Source organism: Myxocyprinus asiaticus, chromosome 39 (genome assembly GCF_019703515.2).
Source record: "Myxocyprinus asiaticus isolate MX2 ecotype Aquarium Trade chromosome 39, UBuf_Myxa_2, whole genome shotgun sequence".
NCBI classification, from domain to species: Eukaryota; Metazoa; Chordata; class Actinopteri; order Cypriniformes; family Catostomidae; genus Myxocyprinus; species Myxocyprinus asiaticus.
The window spans coordinates 5,816,427-5,834,694 of record NC_059382.1 but is presented as its reverse complement, the minus strand read 5'-3'; the positions used below and the strand labels follow the sequence as shown (position 1 = coordinate 5,834,694).

The 18,268-nt window shown below is 36.8% G+C and overlaps 1 protein-coding gene across 8 annotated transcripts in view; it reads right to left on the bottom strand.

The window, feature by feature from the left end:
* The window catches only part of LOC127429831 (stromal interaction molecule 1-like), a 60,812-nt gene that overhangs the window by 8,050 nt on the left and 34,494 nt on the right, over nt 1-18,268 (bottom strand). For all 8 annotated transcript variants that reach the window (XR_007895361.1, XR_007895360.1, XM_051679085.1 and 5 more), the window contains 5 exons: nt 13,211-13,388; nt 4,215-4,392; nt 1,542-1,709; nt 1,051-1,151; nt 208-437 (listed from right to left, as the gene is read on the bottom strand). Coding sequence is in view for 6 of the 8 variants with exons in the window: in XM_051679085.1 (XP_051535045.1) it covers nt 208-437; nt 1,051-1,151; nt 1,542-1,709; nt 4,215-4,392; nt 13,211-13,388 (855 nt within the window). In the remaining 2 variants the exon portion in view is untranslated. The remainder of the gene's footprint in view (nt 1-207; nt 438-1,050; nt 1,152-1,541; nt 1,710-4,214; nt 4,393-13,210; nt 13,389-18,268) is intronic.

Sequence of the window (18,268 nt, the reverse complement as noted above, 5' to 3'; positions counted from 1 at the left end):
GAAAAAAAAAAAAAACTTTCCAGCAGAAACACACTGTGCAAACATGCTCAGTGCATCATACAGCCACATTAAATGAGGAGTACTCATGGCAGTACTACAAAGCATTAAATGAAGGGTTTTTAGATTTGGTCAGGAGGCCCCTAACATTTCTGGGCTGGCTCTTGGCAGCCCAGGCTTTAGCCCACTCGCTGTCTGGCGGGCCCTTACATTGCAGGGTTCCTGGTGCCACTATGTCTTCGTCCATGTCATCCATGTCGTCGGACATGAAGTGCTGGGGTGTACCACGGCCGCCCATGAAGCTGGGGTCCAGGTTGAGGGCGGATGCCAGAGAGGGCAGGCCTGGGTTATTGACCACCGTGAAGCCCGTCAATATCTCGATCTGCTGCCAGCGGTGGAGTCTCTCTCTCAAAGCTGCTGTGACCTCACCCAGAGCTTGCCTAGAGAAAGAGAGAAGAATATTGGGATGTAAGACCTAATAGCCAAAAGGAAGTAGCTTTTGTAACTATCTACTGTATTCAAGGTTCCCACACCTTTTGACCAGTGAATTTCCTCTGGTTTGTGTTTATAGGATGAAAAAAAAAAAAAAAAAAAAAAAAAACTTTTATAGAAAATGCACTCACAAAGGGTGATTTCTAGCCAATAAAATGAGCTGAGCACCACAAAAAAATTATATTCACTATAGAAGATTTTATTACTTTCCATGACTTTTAAAGACCTTATTAGGCTCAATTTACTTACTTTGTTATTTACTTGAACTGGCTACTACTACACCACCCCTCCCCAATATTTTTTTAGCATCTCGGACCACAGAGGTCGCAATTTTAAGAAGCCATGTCAAGTTAAAAGAAGTTTAACAAGACCTCTTGTATTTTCTTCAAAAGCGCTGCATCTACAGTACAGTAGTTTGTTCTTCCATTTCTGTGGGAACAGCCCCTTATGAATCAAAAAAGTGTTTTCCATTCCACTTAGAAACGATTCTCATTTCTGTTTTGGGTGTTCTTTTTTTCCACAAAGTTAGGAACGCATCATGACATGTCTGGGGGAACTCACTTAGCTGCAAGTATTTTGGTGTCTACGTCATCCAGTGAAGAGCTGTGTGCCACGTGGAACGTCCCAAACAAAGTATTTCTTTTCTTCTTGATCTTTTCGGCCTAAACAAACCACCCACATTAACACCTTTAAATTATTTATCCTTCACACTAAAAATATTCTGACATTATAAAGATGGCAACTTGATAGATATTGCTTTTTTCAAGGTTTCAAACCATACTGCTACTTTCTAAACAAATAGTACTTTTTGTTGTTGTTGTTGTTGATATGTAAACAAAGGCTCTAGCATCCTAGTTTAACTGCATGGTATACAACAAAAAATATATGGTTAAATTATGGTTAATCTATTAGAAAATCCATAATAGAGTCTAAATATATAATAATAAAAATATAAAAAAAATAATAATAATATTTGTTACAAAAACCTAGTATCACTCAACATTAGTTATCAAATGCTTTCCCTATTGTCCTGATTTGCTAACACGGCTCACCCCCTCTTTGGCCACCTGCAGCTGTCTCTCAGCGTTCTGCTTCTTGATATTGTAGTACTGTATCTCAACCTCATGGGTGAGCTGGAGCCATTTCTGCAGAGCTTCAGGAGGAGACCAGCAGCTGCGAGACTCCAGCTCCTTCTCTGCTTTCTTTAGGGCCATACGTACCTGCAGAGGGCACCAGAGACAGATCACATCAGAGCTTAGCAAAACTCACAGGGCTGAGCTCAGATGGAACAGCTTTTACATCAGACATTTAAAGAAAACAGTGCTCTAGTATCAGTCACTCGACCAACTTAAGATTTTCGGATGTGAGAGGCAAAAACATTTTCTAAATAAGATCTCTAACAAGTTTAAAGGGTTGTTCAAACTGAAAGCATCTGAAGACCATCTTTGATTTTTGACTGGAATGACAACGAGGCTGTGAGGGATAGACCTACAGTCTCTTCAATAGGCTGTACTGCAGTTTTAAATGTTTTTGGATTGTTCCACATCCAAATCAGATGTGATCTAGGAGCTTTATACAGCTTTATACCGTTCGTGCCATTGAAGAGATGGTGAGTCTATCCCCCACAGCCTCGTTTCCATTCCCGTTAAAAATAAAAAATGGTGCTAGCGTGAATAAGGTCCATAACATTTTGTTTATTTTCAGTCAGTGACCAACCTGAATTAAGATACCACCAGAGATGTGTTGGTCACAATAAGTATTACATATTAAAATCTTGTTTTGAGCGATTGATGCTAAACGTTTCACAGTGACAACTGATCAGTTCATATCTGTTTTCTATATATTCCAATAAATGTTGACAATTTACAAATTGTAAATTGTTGGCAGTAATTTCAAAATGTGCATATAGTCTAATGCATATAAAAGAGTTGAAAAACACTTTTATGCTGTAATGAGAAAGATTGCAAGGTAGTAATTAACCTTGTAACCTCTAGCATTTAGCCCCTAATTTGCATATGTAATTATACCAATTTGCTAATTGAATGACCCATGAATGACTCATTTTGGCAAACTAATGAGAATTAACAAGACAAACTACAACACCTGAAACATTTCACCCAAGAATGATGCAGATTTATCAGCCACAATTAAACACTCCACTATGACCTTACTATGATAAACACATTTAATTAGCTCCTGCATAATAGTTTTAAGTAAACAAACCTCGTTCAAAAATGTGCAGGGGGCGAGGAACCCACAAACAGGCAAAACCTAGTGAGCTGCCTTGCTATCTATTGCCTACACAGGCAACTGCCTTCTAAAGGCTCAAAGTGTAGTCTTTTGACATTTAATGACGCGTTCGACACATGCGCACTATGACAGCTTCATGATACTCTTAGTATGAAGAGATGAAGACTGTCCGTTTGTGGAGAAAATCTGGTCCGCACAAGGACAGCCCGTGCAAACTGCGCCGGTGATGAAATTTGCATCACACACACACAGTGCTCATTCCGATTAGCAACATGGACAACCAAAGTTTATTTGGCTTTAAGGCAACATCCTAACTGAAATGGAACCTAATGAGCGAGCGATTTGGAATGTTCTACATCTGCAAAAACTAATCACACTTCTCACACAAAGCACGTGGAAACCATGTCAAATAACTGTACATGTACTGTTAACTTACCAAAATATTTCACGTCAACTACCCCTTAAAACATATGCAATGTTAAATTCCATCACAGGAGGAACCATTTTGGATTCAAAGCTTGTTACAATTCCCTGATCTGGTCTAGAAACCATGTCCGGTGAAGAGACTTTCCTACAAAGATACTACTTTTTGAAAGCATTAAACTGCTCCCTTATGCAACAGCACTGCGGTAATTACTCAAAGTAGGCCACAGTGTGGTGGTGGTGGTGCTCTGGACACTGCACTGGGGGACCCAAAAGGTGTGTGTGGGGGCACATGATAATGAGCAATGATAATCCCAGACCAAAATATAACTGCTTTATTACTATAAATCTTGAAATGAGCTGTCTCCTTGGCGATCATGATTTGAAGCTCGGTTACACTTCCAATAGTGCCATCTAGCACTCTGCGCATGCGTCAAGCACCAGCAAGTGTAATCAAGCTTGAAATCATGATTGTGCCCAGGGAATGCAAGAGCAAGATGCACAGTGAAAAAAGGGGTTATTTTTTTGGTCTGTTCTCACCCAAAACCAATTGGATCTCTTCGGAAGACATTAAATAAACCAATGGAGTTGTATGGATTACCTTTATGCTACATTTATGTGCTTTTGGGAGCTTTAAAATTTGGTCACCATTCACTTGCATTGTACGGACAAACAACACATCTCTATTAAAATATCTTCGTTTGTGTTCTGCAGAAGAAAGAAAATCATACAAGTTTGAGACAGCATAAGAGTGAGTAAACTATGAGAGAATTATGATTTTTGGGTGAACTGTTCCTTTAAGAATGTAACTTTCATGCTACAGACATGAAGGATTGTCCAAATCATGCAGCTTGTTGAGATGAGGTGTGCTATTACTTGCGCTATCAGACTAAACATTGTTGCCTGGCGCGGACAGTGAAATGGGCAAAACATTTCCACAGAGCTCTTTTCAAAAACGCCCCAAAATGAAAAGGACTTCATGTACAGTATATCTACAGACCAGAGTATCACAAAGATTTCAGCAGGCCATTTGTACATCTCTGTACTATTACCTGATCGAGCTCCTCCTCTGCGTACTTCTGTCTGCTCAGCTCGTTGACGGTTCCCTCACGGAGCTCCTTCAGTCTCTGGGCTTCCTGCTTGGCTGCGTTGATCTCGTCCCGCAACTTCTGCTCCAAGTTTACCTTCTCCACCTCCACGGAGCGATGCTCCTCCTGAGCGATCTGAAGCCTGTGTAGAAAACCACAGAGTTACACAACCTCAAGACAGAAAAATACACGGTTACATAGTACCAATAGAAATAAAAGTGGATAGTAGGGGTTCAGAACCATGTAGTTACATCAATTTAAATAGCCAATGGCCATTAGTTAACATCATAGCTCAGGAAAACTATGATTTGCTACAAATGTGTTTATACTTCAATGCATACAAGATGCATTGTCAATATTTTTGGTCCAGTTTCCTGAAAGAGTGGCTTTTCTCTAATATCCCACATCTGCTAAAGGCTTTTTGTCAACTTTGTCAACCAACCCTGTACTTGGGTTTTCTGAAAAGAAAAAAAAAAGAGGAGAAGGAAAAAAAAAAAGCTCTAAAGATTAGGACACCACATAATCCTTTATGTTCATACGCATTTATTTTCTCATGTCTGTGAGCATGTCTGTGTGGTCACTTGGTGCAGAAAACTATGTCTTTGGTAAACCCTGATTGCAAAACTTGAGCTACGGTTAGGAGAGGAATGGGGCTTCAAAAGACTTACATCATGATGAGCACAGAGGGCGGAGGGAAAACACTGTGGCTGCGTGAGTTATGACGAGATTAAGGATTTTGCCTGGCGGCAGTGAGGAACAGTGGGGCCCCTGATTAACTCAGTCATGCCCATTAAGATGATTCTTCCCTTAAAGGAAAGGGCTTTGTGTGTCTGTGAGCTCAGCTCAAGGCATATCATATGACAAAGTTCAGAGGACACTGGAGTGACTCAGAACACATGTGATTATGAAATGGCCCTATTCACTTCCATTGTAAGTGCCTCACTGTAACCACAATTTTTGCTTTTTTAAATAAAGGAGGAACAAGTCTAAATTATTTTTTGTGGTAATCAACATTATGCCACATATGCTGTCCATTGAGCTTAACTTGGGAGCATTCCTTCAAGTATTGCCCATGTAGAATTATTGATGGCCAGCACAGGGTAGAGAGAGCTTTACGGATGACCTGACGGAAGTAGGAAACCTGTGGATGTGTAAGGTGATCTGAACTTGGAGCCAAGATGGAAAATGTAAAGCACTCAATCCTGACCTCTGCCATTCACAGACCGCCAAGACTTGCAACACACAGTAATCGTACCTCAATCCTACAATCCATTTGCATTTTTATGCATTTAGCTCAACCTCTTCGTACAAACAAAATACTTTGTCTGGCCAGCCGTACAATGTTTTTAAAGAACTCAATTGTTCTCATTGTCTATTATACCCCTCTCCTTGGAACAACACATTCCTTTGTGTTGGCGTAAGCACCAACGACAAAAGAAAACAAAAACACAAAGAAATTGGCAACAGTAGGCTGGACGGCATACAATGATTAATAGTTTCATGCACGTGAAGAACTTTTTCTCTCTAGACTGACTTTTCGAAAGTCAAACAAGCATGTGAGAGATGCACAAGAAAATGAGAGACATCTCCTAAAGGTATGAGAGTTGAACTTGACATAAATAAATGACATTGTTTCGCATTCAGAACAGTAAGTCAAACTAAATTTAAATAGCCTATGGTGTTTGCCAAAGACCCTATTGCTCATAAAACACTGTATAACTCGTCCCACAACGTTTGTGCTACCAACATGAATTATGCCTCAAACAGGGCAGCTTCAAGAGAAGCTATTTTGTATTATACGATCAATTGCAGTGGTGAATTCTCAGGGCCAGCAAAGCCTTCTCTGCTGGCCTAACATGCCAAATAAATAAATATTTTTCAACCTTTCATTCTCAATCAACTTTTTGACTATGTATTTTTAATTGCTTTCCACTCTTAATTAATCTACAAACAAATAGAGAAAAACGAAAAGTATATCCACTCAGAATTTATTCCTTGATGCGTGCAAGCGAAGCATGACAGCTGTTTCACAAATCACATGCCCGATGCAGCATGTGAGTTTGAGCTCCACCCAACCAGGCCATCAGAATTTCCACAGAATCCCTAAACAGTCCAAATAAATGGGCAACTAAAGTCAGATTGTCAGATTCATTATTGTCCAATCAGACTGATTTATTTGTTCTTGGTGGGTGTGATCTTTAGGATATGTCCCGGTCGAGGCCTTCTAGCTGGCCTTTAGTGATGCAATCACGCTTTAAGTGACGTACTTTGAAAGCGAAGAACGCGAGATCTGTCTGACGAGTCGACTGTCATCCCTGCTGTTGTCGCCGTTGAGAAAGAGATCCTTATGGATTTACAAACCTATGTTCTGCCTTGTGATTGCCTAATTTAATAATCATGAAAGGAGGACTGATTTTCACTTCAAGTGCTTTTTGCATTGTTATAGCAACATCAGGAGTTTTCTAAGAGTAACTTAGGCTGCTTGAGCATTCAGTGTCGATCAAGTTTTGAAAAGTAGTGCTGCGTTCCATTCAACTCAGAAAGTCGGATTTTACAACTTCCTACTAGGAAAAGTGCAATGGAATACATCTTGAAGTCAGAATTACAACTTGTAGGCTCATGCAGAAATTCTCAACTCCGATTTCGCCAAGATGCAGCGGCATGATATCACACAAACAAGTTGACACTCAGGGAGATATGTAAGTGATAAACATTCACTTTAAGTAATATCGATAAATTTGTTTCCACATTACATATTAAAGCTTGTTTAACAAACGCCTGCAGAAACAGGTGTATAAAACATTATAATCTCTTTTGATAATCGTTCACCTGAAGCACAAATGCTAGCAATGCAGCATTGTTTATCAGCTGGGTTGCTAGGAGACATCTCTAATGAGAGTCAAACCCTAATGGGAGTGTTGCAGTTCTGAATATCAGGGAATGGAATGCATTTATGGTCGGAGATATCAAGTAGGAATATCCCACATCCAACTTGAATGGAATGCAGCAGAACCATTGTACCCTGACGAAACTAAATTTATTGCAAGCAACATTTAAATCGCAAATATTATTAGATAGCTTGTTCCAGGTATTATAGACCTCCTTGGTAATTCATATGAAAAATGATGATTTCTGAATGTCTGTTCGGGAGACGTTCATTTCACAAAACAGTCATGCTGCAGTTAAAATTAGGCTTGCTTGAGCATTAAGTGTCATTTCAAGTTCTGGCTTTCGTGCGTGGACGTGTTTTTAAAATGTCAATTGATATTCCTAGTTAGCTGCGACAATGTATGATGCCCAAAGGCATAGGATGTCTTATTCATTGTGAAACTGTGTTTTCTTAATGGCATGAATCACACTGAAGGCCTAGACTATTAATGCACGGCCCGCCACTGATCAATTGGAATTGGGCCAGTAAGTAACCACCTAGGATACCCAAGCAACTGCATAGCAAAATATTTACCATTCAAAACACCTTAGCAACCATACAGCAACATTCTTGCGAATTTTGTACTGGCAAGCCCCACAGACATTTTCTTCAGAAAATTTTGTTCAATTCTAAATTGTTATGCAGATATAGCAGCTTACATTAGGCCTCATTTCTGAGTGAATGGACAGGAAACGGATCACTCGTGTGGTGGTTTGGCAGTGTATGCAAGGACGTTTGTCTGGTGTGAAATGCATCATAACACCTACACAGGAAACTGCTGGATGGCCTGACTCAACTGCTGTGGCTATGACAATGCCTTCACAAGCAAATGGAGAAAAAAATGCCTACGTACTGGAGAGAAAAAAAAAAAAGGCCATTAACTTCATGAAGCAAGTCTACATCAAAAGAAATACACAAGTTTTGGCAAAAGCATCATGCCGTCAAACTTGACATCTTGATTGTGATAAAATAAAATAAAAAATGTGGTTAAAATCATAAAATACAAATGGTGTTAATAAAAACAAAACAAAAAAGATCATAAAAATGATATAAAATATATAAAAATTCTAGTTTAAAACACATGTGTCAAGTTCTTAGAAGTGTAATCCTTGTATTCATGTTGGTTCATTTGACTTGAATAAATTTCCTTTTCAATTAAAGGTCAACATATTTAATATTGAAAAATGTACAATAATTCACAGCTTATTTTTTTTAAGCAAAAAACAAAACAAAAACATATTTTTTCAAGAATTTCAGTCTTTTAAACTGGACAGTTACACCACTTAGAAATGTTTGACTTTACGCTCATGTTCATGAGTATTATTCATACACTGGTGGCCAAAAGTTTGGAATAATGTACAGATTTTGCTCTTATGGAAAGAAATTGCTACTGGCATTCAACTGATCACAATGTATAGTCAGGACATTAATAACATGAAAAATTACAATTAGAATTTTTTTTGTTTCATATATATATATATATATATATATATATATATATATATATATATGTACACACATATACACACACACATATATATATATATATATATATATATATATATATATATATATATATATATATATATATATATGTACACACATATACACACACACATATATATATATATATATATATATATATATATATATATATATATATATATACATAAGGGCTGCAACTAACGATTATTTTGATAATTGACTAATCTAACAATTATTAGAACAGTTATTTGACTATTCGGGCGATTATTTCAACAATTAATCATTAGCTCTTAACCGATTATTCAGCTTGTTCCCCGAGTTAAAAGGTTGTATTAAACATGCTAACAATAAAGAGGACAAAATCATCTTTTAAACATACCTCTAAATGACATTCACTGAATTGAAGGAATAAAACTAAGTTTAATTAAGTAAAAAAAAATATCATTGCAAAAATCCTATTTTTATCAAGTGTTTTTGTCTAGTTTTCCATTTAAAATTGTCAAAAAAAATAAAAAGATTTTTTTAATCTTTAAAAAGATACATTTACTTTAGAAGTAACATATATGATATTAAGAATTGCTTTCAGAGAATGTATCTTGAATATAAGTGCATTTTGTATAGTGTATTTTGTGTATTTTTCAGATGTTTATATTTCTGCCAGTGCATCAAAGACAATATATTCTTATATTCAAGATATATTCTCTGAAAGCTCTGCAATCTTATATGCTGCTTCTTTCTTTTTTCTAAGGATTTTTTGATATTTTAAAATATTTAAATTTTTTTATTATATTCTACATTCTCAGATAACAATCTTTTCTTCTGCAGCATAGCTCATAGTAAATGCACGTTGTTTTAAATGAGTTTTAGATATTTATATCGGAAAGCTAGCAAAACAAAAACAAATCAAAAACGTATTTCGTTGCAGTACATGGGGTGAAGACTACCTCTCACCATTTTGTTCACTTTGATCCATCTTTAACTCACAAAAAACAAACTGTCTCCTTTTAATAAAGCTGCCTATTGCGGATTTTCTTTATGATAAGAAAACTGTATATTATGATTCAATATCTCACAAGCCATCACGTAATAATCTAGCTGCAGTGAGTGTGCACGCAAGGGACTGTATTTATCTGTATTTACTTATTTTTGTATAATTCTCTCATACTTTGCGATCTACATCACCTGAAGCTGTTTGGAAAGTTTAGAGTGCGTCTGGACTGTGAGCTGTGTTTTCTCTCCTCAGTCAGGCACGAACTGCAGTGTACATTTATATAGCCACAAATTCAATATATATTATCATACATCATATTTATACTGTCAAATATATATATATATATATATATATAGACAATTTTACAAAGAATATATATGTATTTTATAGAATATATCTATCTATAAATCTCTCTCTCTCTCTCTCTCTCTCTCTCTCTCTCTCTCTCTCTCTCTCTCTCTCTCTCTCTCTCTCTCTCTCTCTCTCTCTATATATATATATATATATATATATATATATATATATATATATATATATATATATATATATATATATATACACACACACACACACACACACACACACACACACACACACACAAAAATACATAATATATACTTTTCTTTTTGAATATTCTTTTTAAATACAGTATGTGTCATACATGTTTTTATAAGCCAAGGAAATTTGTAACTGAAGTTGACAGCCAGAGATCAACATGCATTTTAGTTATATGGAAATTCTATCTATAAATTAACAAAATTAAAACTGTTGCACAAGACTACCAGGTCTTACAATTTTATAAAGAATGACCAAGTTGTTTAAAAGTGTTTTTTATTTCTTTGGTTACTTCTTATATAACTGATTAAAAGTATCCGAGGATAATCTCCTCCCTCAGGAATGACCAGAACACCACTGGTCCTTTACCCGCCAATCACTAGAGATGTGACCCAGTGACTCAGCCAGTTGCATCAGAACACAACATGCTGGACATCCTCAGCTGCAACACACACACTCTGCATAGTTTCCACTGCCCCGCCCCCTTCACACACACATGCACACACGCACACTTCATATGGACCTCTCCACATACACATACACATACACGCACGCCTGTGTCTTTGTCTCAAAGGTGACAGACTGTGTGTCTGTGTGAGGACTTTGACAGGAAGCCAGCAGAAGACATTTGGTATTAAGAGAAATACGAACGTTATCCAAGCTGTTCTCACATTTTAAAAGACATTTGGCTTACTCACATGCAATCGATCTATAATGAAAATGTTATAACCCTGAAATGTTTCACCATTAAACTGGTTGGTTGGGAGTCCCCCTTGAGCATTTTTCCACCTTAATACAGGACACAAAGCTGTACGAGATGTACTGGCTCCCCATAATATATGTAACAGGCGTCTTGTACGGGACTTTGGAATTTCTGACAAAATACAGGACATTCCGGTTAATACGGGACAGCTGGGCATATCTAATGATAAAGTAGTAGAATAACAGTGCTGAGTTGATTTGGTGCTCTCTGCCTCATTTTATCCGTCCCTCTCTCTGTCACTCAAAAGAGATGACCTCTCTCACAGTTTCACTCATGCAGGCATCATTTCCTTTCTGTCAGAAGGGCAAAAACACAAGCTTACTAAACACCGTAAGCTTGATACCAGACTGATATTTAAGTTCATTGGCACTCCTTTCTGACAGCGACTACAAATCAAACATAATGCTATCCTCACTTTATGAGATCCTGTACAGAAAACATACATCATGTCTATGTGAGTGCAGTGGTTTTGTCTTGCATAAACGAAAGAACAAAGCTCATCTGGAGGTTCAGGTTACGTCATTTCAAATCAAAAACTCACAACATTTTGATATTATAAACACAATTCAATTAAGTTATATTATAAGCATCGGCAGGTAACAGTGTTTGCATGCTGATAAAAAGGAGAGTCCCCCTAGTGCCCATTCCAAAATCTACCAAAAAGCCTCGTCAATAGAAAATTAACAACTTCTGTATTCACTTAGTTAAAATTTAGTAAACTTTGTGACAAATATGGCAAAAATTCTGTGTTTAACCCTCCTATTTTCTAAGGGTCATTTTTGACCCAGAACAGGTAAACAACACATTTTAAATACTGTATAGTCTTAAGTACTCTACTGGAACCAAATGTTGTGACTTTGTCAAAACCATTAAAACAAACAAAATAAAAATGCTTATTTTTTATTTTTTATATATAATTGTTTAAGATAAATAACAATTGTAAACATTTTGACCCGTATGGGAAGAACCAGTGACCTTTCACCTTCTGACTTTCAGGATGTTATATAGCTTTAAATAGTTTTTTGAACATCTATGAATCAAATTTGATCACATTTTTTTTTTGTTTTACAGTTTTGAACAATTAATACATTGGCAAATACATTTACTAACATGATTTTATATGACAGGGTACAATGGGGTTAGGTAGGGTGCACCGATCAGGAAAATTGAGGCCGGTACCGATTTTTTTTTAACACCAAGATCGGCCGATACCGATTCCAATTTTTTAAAAAGTGCCCTTTGTCGTACCACACTGTCATGCATCAAGGGCTGAGATAACGCTCATTCAACAGAGTAGCAGTGTATGTGTGATTCCCTGCATGCTGCAAAATAGATTGGCCCTGATTCTAGGCACAATCGGCTGGTCGCCAATCACAGACTTAAGACGAAGATCGGCCGATTTAGATCAGTGGCCGATCGATCGGTGCAGCCCTAGGGTTAGGTGGATATAATTTTCTCATAAAACATTAGATGGCAGAAAGAACTATTAAGGCACCTTCCTTAACCCCTGTAACATTGCGACAAATTGTTTGACATTAGTGGAAAGGAATGGATTTGTTGTGATGGATGTGCAAATTGGGCCCGTTTTGACTGCTGGAAAAGGCAATAGAGATTAATTTGTGAAATAGGCATGTACTAAAATTGTAGCTAAAATGTCCACAGAATACATCAGAAATTGCTGTACTATAGTTAAGATATAGCATGCCAAAAGTGATTGAAATAAACCTAAATTGAGACAATCTTGGCTAATATTTGCCAACTTTCTAAACTTTTGTTTTTTTTTATCATTTTAAAGAAAATTCTTTAAAAATTATGTTACTCCATTAATATTCAGTGTTTTCATTTTCCCCCAATCATTATCCACTTAGGACCACAATAAAAACAGATTTTTGTTAAGGAGTGGCTTTAGTTCAGTTTTTTGCATTTTGAATGGTTTCCATACAGGTAAAAAAAATGACCCAAAGGACAAAAGGAGGGTGCAGTTCCTTAAGACAATACTAGAGTTAAAATATGTAATGTGTATATTGGCATTATAACAGCAATCAGCCACCCTACTCTTGGTATTGGTATCAGCCATTGAAAACCCCATATTGGTTGACGACTTGTCGCAGAACTATTTGCGATTAAAAGGTTCTAAATCGTCACTGCAGACTTAGATTTAAGACACCACAGTGCTTCTCGCATGGTTTAGGAAATCTAAAAATGGAGAAAAAAAAAAACCAGAAGAGGGCTCTCACTTCTGCTGGAGGTCATGAAGGCTCTGCTCCGCCCTTTGGAGGCTTTCAAGGTCTTTCATCATCTTCTTCATGTGGTCTTTAGAGGATCGGTTCTGGATGTAAGCAAACCAGCATCCTCCCATACCAATGACTATAGACACGACCAGCATAAAGTCCTTCAGATGGTTATGTCTGTTCACTGTGTGAGAGAGAAAGAGAGAAACCAGTAAATATTAAAGTATGAATGCACTGATACCATTTTTTTCTCCCGATCCGATTCCGACACCTGAACTCTCGGTATTGGCCGATTTTGTTTGTCTTAATGAATATCCATCCCTTACTGTGTGGAATTGATTAAGGCTACTATTTTTAATGTAAATAAACACAAACCTCTAACTACACAATTTATTATTGAATAGAGAAAACAAAAACCAATTACATAAAATCATGTTTAGACTATTAAAACTTTAGTTTACTAGCCTACTGGATAATGCAGCTATGAAATTAACAGTAATTCCAGTGGAAGTCTTCAGTAGAAAAGCAAAACTTTTTCAACTTGTATCTGGACTATTTCATAATTTATAATTAATTACATGTTTGAATTTTTTTTATACAATAGTAATACATTTCAGTCATATGTTCATAACTTTAAAACCCTCAGACGTTTATTTTGGAGGAACACTCCAGTAAGACTCGAGTGTTTGTATGTAGGCTAGTACACAGTTGTTAAATTCGCTTCTCATTCAACATCTGGCTGAAAGCTATTGTATGTCTTAAAGACACTTTGATTTAAATTCACAAGTCATATGGACTACTATAATGGTACTTTTATGGTTCTTTTATGTCATTTTTGGAGCTTGACTAACGCACAGCATCAGATTTGGATCGGGCTCTTCAGACGGATACCCTGATCCGGATAAAAAGAGTGTCAGAGCCAATACCAATCAAGGTATCGGATCAATGCATCGCTATATTAAAGAAAAGAAAGCAAGTAGTCATTTATCAGACTATTTTAACCAAAGTATATCAAAGGGATTATTCACAGAAAAATTTAAATTCTGTCACCATTTACTCATATTGTTCCAAACATGCAAGACTTTATTTTTTCCACAGATCACAAAAGGGAGATGTTAGACAGAATGTAAGGGAATGATAGCCTCAGTCACCATTCACTTTCAATGCTTTTGTCCATACAATGAGAGTGAATGGTAAAAGAGATTCCACCTAACTTCTCTTTTTGCGTTCCACTGAAGAAAGTCATACCGGTTTGAAATGACGTGAATGTAAATGATTACAGATCTTATAAAATCCCATCACAGACCTATCGTTTTGCACAATTACAGCAGTCTCATAATGCTATGAGCATGACAGAAAGTTTAGCGTATGCAGTTAATAAAAGTTTCACCTGAAAAATAAAATGCTCACAACTCATCCAGTGAATCACATAATGGACAGGCTCTGGTGCAGTTAAACCTGGATTTAAAATCTAGACCCATAAAAAGCTCCAGTAATGAGATCACAACTCACGCCAGAGAACAAAAGAAACGCCATCCTAAACTCTTTTCTTCAATCAACACACTATTTGCAAAGTGAACAATTTCCTTAGGACATTTTCTCAGTGCTGTTTTAGTACAAACATGTATGTCACCTCAAATTGTGTGGCTTGTTGAAGTGATGAGATAATAGAACCGGTACTAAGATCCGATCTTTGGGGGTGCATTTTGATATGATTTCGATTTTAGGCAAGCGGTTGTCTCTTCATTGGACCGGAAGGTGGTGTCAGAAGTTTTTGGGGGGCACACGGACCGGGAAGGGGTGTCGGAAGTTTCTGGGTGGCACAAGGAAAATGTAGGGGGGCAAAGCTCCATCCCCCCCTTAGACCCCGCAATGTCGGACAAGGCTAATTTTAGGTAAAGCAAATTAAGCTGAATGTCATTAAAGAAAGGTAAAGCGCTCGTGTAATGATTACATTTGCTTCTGTTGATGACTGTGGTCATAGTACTGTAATACTTACCTCTAATGTGCCATTGGGCAAGACACACCCTAACAACAGCCCCAGGGACAGCACACAGTTCTGACCCAAGCTGACTCAATGTCTTACTCTTTCTGTACCTGTCTGTGATTAAATATAAATTAGTGTTGAGAGATGGAAAATAACTTTCTCTTCTCAACTCTTATTCCTTTAGGGAGCACAGCTGGCTGTCTTAGAATAAAATAGTCAGCCTGAGTCAGCTTGACAGCTTTGATAAACAAAAACTAACATACTCTAACAAGCATTAAAAAACACTGCAAATACTGCGTAAAACAGTCCACTTTTAATTGTCATTACTTTTCAATACTGAATAATCAATGGGTGTGTCTCAATCACCTAGTTAAGTTGTCAGGGCACTTATCAGGGAGTCGGCACTGAAACATTTGTTCCCTAGAAATTCCCAGAATGCACCATAAACAGGGTGCATCCTTTGCCAGAAACATTGTCTTGTTTTCTGAAGTCTTTCAAGTCATTAGAAGACTAGCAGAAGTGTAAAAATATGAAGCTAAAGCCTTATTTTCTCTTTAAAAATGTTTGTAATGTCTTTTATCCATAATTACCATGCAAGGTTTATAAAATACCATGAAACCTTTTTATTTGCATTTCTATGTCATTTATCTCTCATAATAACAATGTGCATTTTAATATGTACAACGAAAATGCACAACAATGTCATTAATACAGTGATGTTGCTGATTAATAACAACTGTGTTTAAACACATGACCTCGTTATCGTGTCGCAGGTGATTGAATCATAAGTGTCCCAATGTTCAGTGGATGAACACCATGACCAGAGCTCAAATTCTATTTACTGATTCACAACATATGGAGCTAGGGAGCTGATTGAGACACACCCAATAATTATCATACTTCGTCCACCATCTTTGATTATTTTTTCATCTCTGAGCTTGAAACATTATAGGATTGCCTAATGCGAAGGGTACTTGCGATACTGTCTTAGAATGTGGTCAAAAGAATCATGCATTAGAGGTCACCCGAAAGAGGATTTTGCCGATACAATAACTAAAGTGGTGGAAAAGGCAAATAACCAATAAATCGGCCAATTCGTTTAAAATCAATTTATAAAATTAAAACATTTCCTTACTATGACGGGCACAGACAAAGGGGCTAAAATAATCCAAAGTGAATAATACCTCAGATGCAGCTCATTGTGCAACCAAAATACCAATAATTACTAGAAAAGTTCTGCGTTATGCACCAAATCATTTTTTAACTATAAACAAGCCCGAAATACACACTTATTTAGGGAATCTAATTTTGAAATGGAGACTTAGCTTTGTTACAATGCTCTACATTTAAGTATTCACCAAATTAAGATTTTTATAGTCAAAAGATTTATCAGATAAAGGATTTTGTTGTTTTGTATGATTATTCACACGATATGAAGCTGGAGACACTACGTATGTGATTTAGGGGCACGTTTCCATATAGTCACATTTTTCTTTGCATGCCCTCGCTTCAGTTAAGAACATTTGACTTACTGTATCAAGGCCGCTGTTTTATTGTAGAATCAAGCCGTTCTAACTGTAGAATCCTCAGGCAGTAATGAGAAGAAAAAACTATCTGCAGAGATTTTTGCCGATAAACAATAGTTCCAAAAAACAACTATCGGCACCAAATAATCGGGAAAACCGATATATCAGCCTACGTCTAATTTGTATACTAACATTATAATCAGACTTCAGCATTCTATCCTAACTTCTACGGCTAAAGAAATCACTGTTTCCTCAATATGCATTTATATATAATCACTGCTGAAAATTGGTTCATTCATATTCTTGACACAACATAACACTTGCTCCATCTGTTCGGAGAAGGTCACAGACAGCAGGGAAAGAACAATGCCATGGTTCTTCCACCATTTAAATATTTTTGACAGCCGCCCCAGCGCAATTTCAGAACACCCATTGAAAATGTTACGATAATCTCGAGTTTGTCACTTTATATGCGCTAAATATGCTTCTCGTCTGCTACGTGGTGTTTTCGGGCGAGTTTGGCACGATTCATTATGGAACCACTCGCGCCAATTATCTGATCTGCTCACAGGAGCGCACGCATCAGGCAGGCAGGCTTCCCTCCATATCGCAGCACAGAACACAAAACTGATGCAACCCATTTGAATTGTTGTGAGAATTTTCTAGTTGAAAGCGCTATGGAGAAAGCCAAACCTCTCAAACAGTAGACAGGCCTGACATGCTGAACAGCACTGAGGAAAAGGGCAACACTGTGCCATGCACCAAAATAAAGGATGCATCATCCTTACTAAAATTTATCATGATTTTACAGTAGTAAAAGTAACTGTGATATTTTGACAAATATTTCAAGGCTTCATATTAAATAATCTATAAGGTAGAATCTTTTAGACCTTATTTTTATTACAACTATCGCAGTTATAGTTAAAATTTCTAAATGTGTTTAGGCTTCTAATTTTTTTTTATAACAAATACTATAATTTATTATTATTATTTTAGAAAAAACTATAGCTATAATGACCAAACCACAGTAGAGGTGCCATCCTTATACTTGAAAACCATGAACAAAACTATGCAAGATAAAAGAAAATGACACCCAGGCTACATTATATATAGGTTAAGTTTTTTAATTTATTGGGTCGCAACTTGATGTCCAATGTAAAATTTGGATCCCGAAGCAAAACCATTTGAGAACCACTGGTGTAGCGATTCAGCACTGTTGATAGTTGTTAAATGGGTATGCTCTGTTAAATAGGTTTAGGTTATCTATTTTTATTCATGTATAATAAAAATAGTGCACGTTATTTTCTGCCTTGGGGCATTTCATTGTTTGGCAGTTATTACTACAGCTATCTGGGCTTCTAGAACTCTTCAAATGTCAAAAGCTCCCAGTTAATAAGCACACACATGACGAAGCAAACATGAATAACCCATCTAAAATTATTCTAAGGTTTTTTGAAGCTATTCCTCCAACAACACGCATCAAGCTTTTCCTTAGCGGAAACACTGAAATGTATCTTAGAAATCAGCACACTTACGTACTGTACACTAACA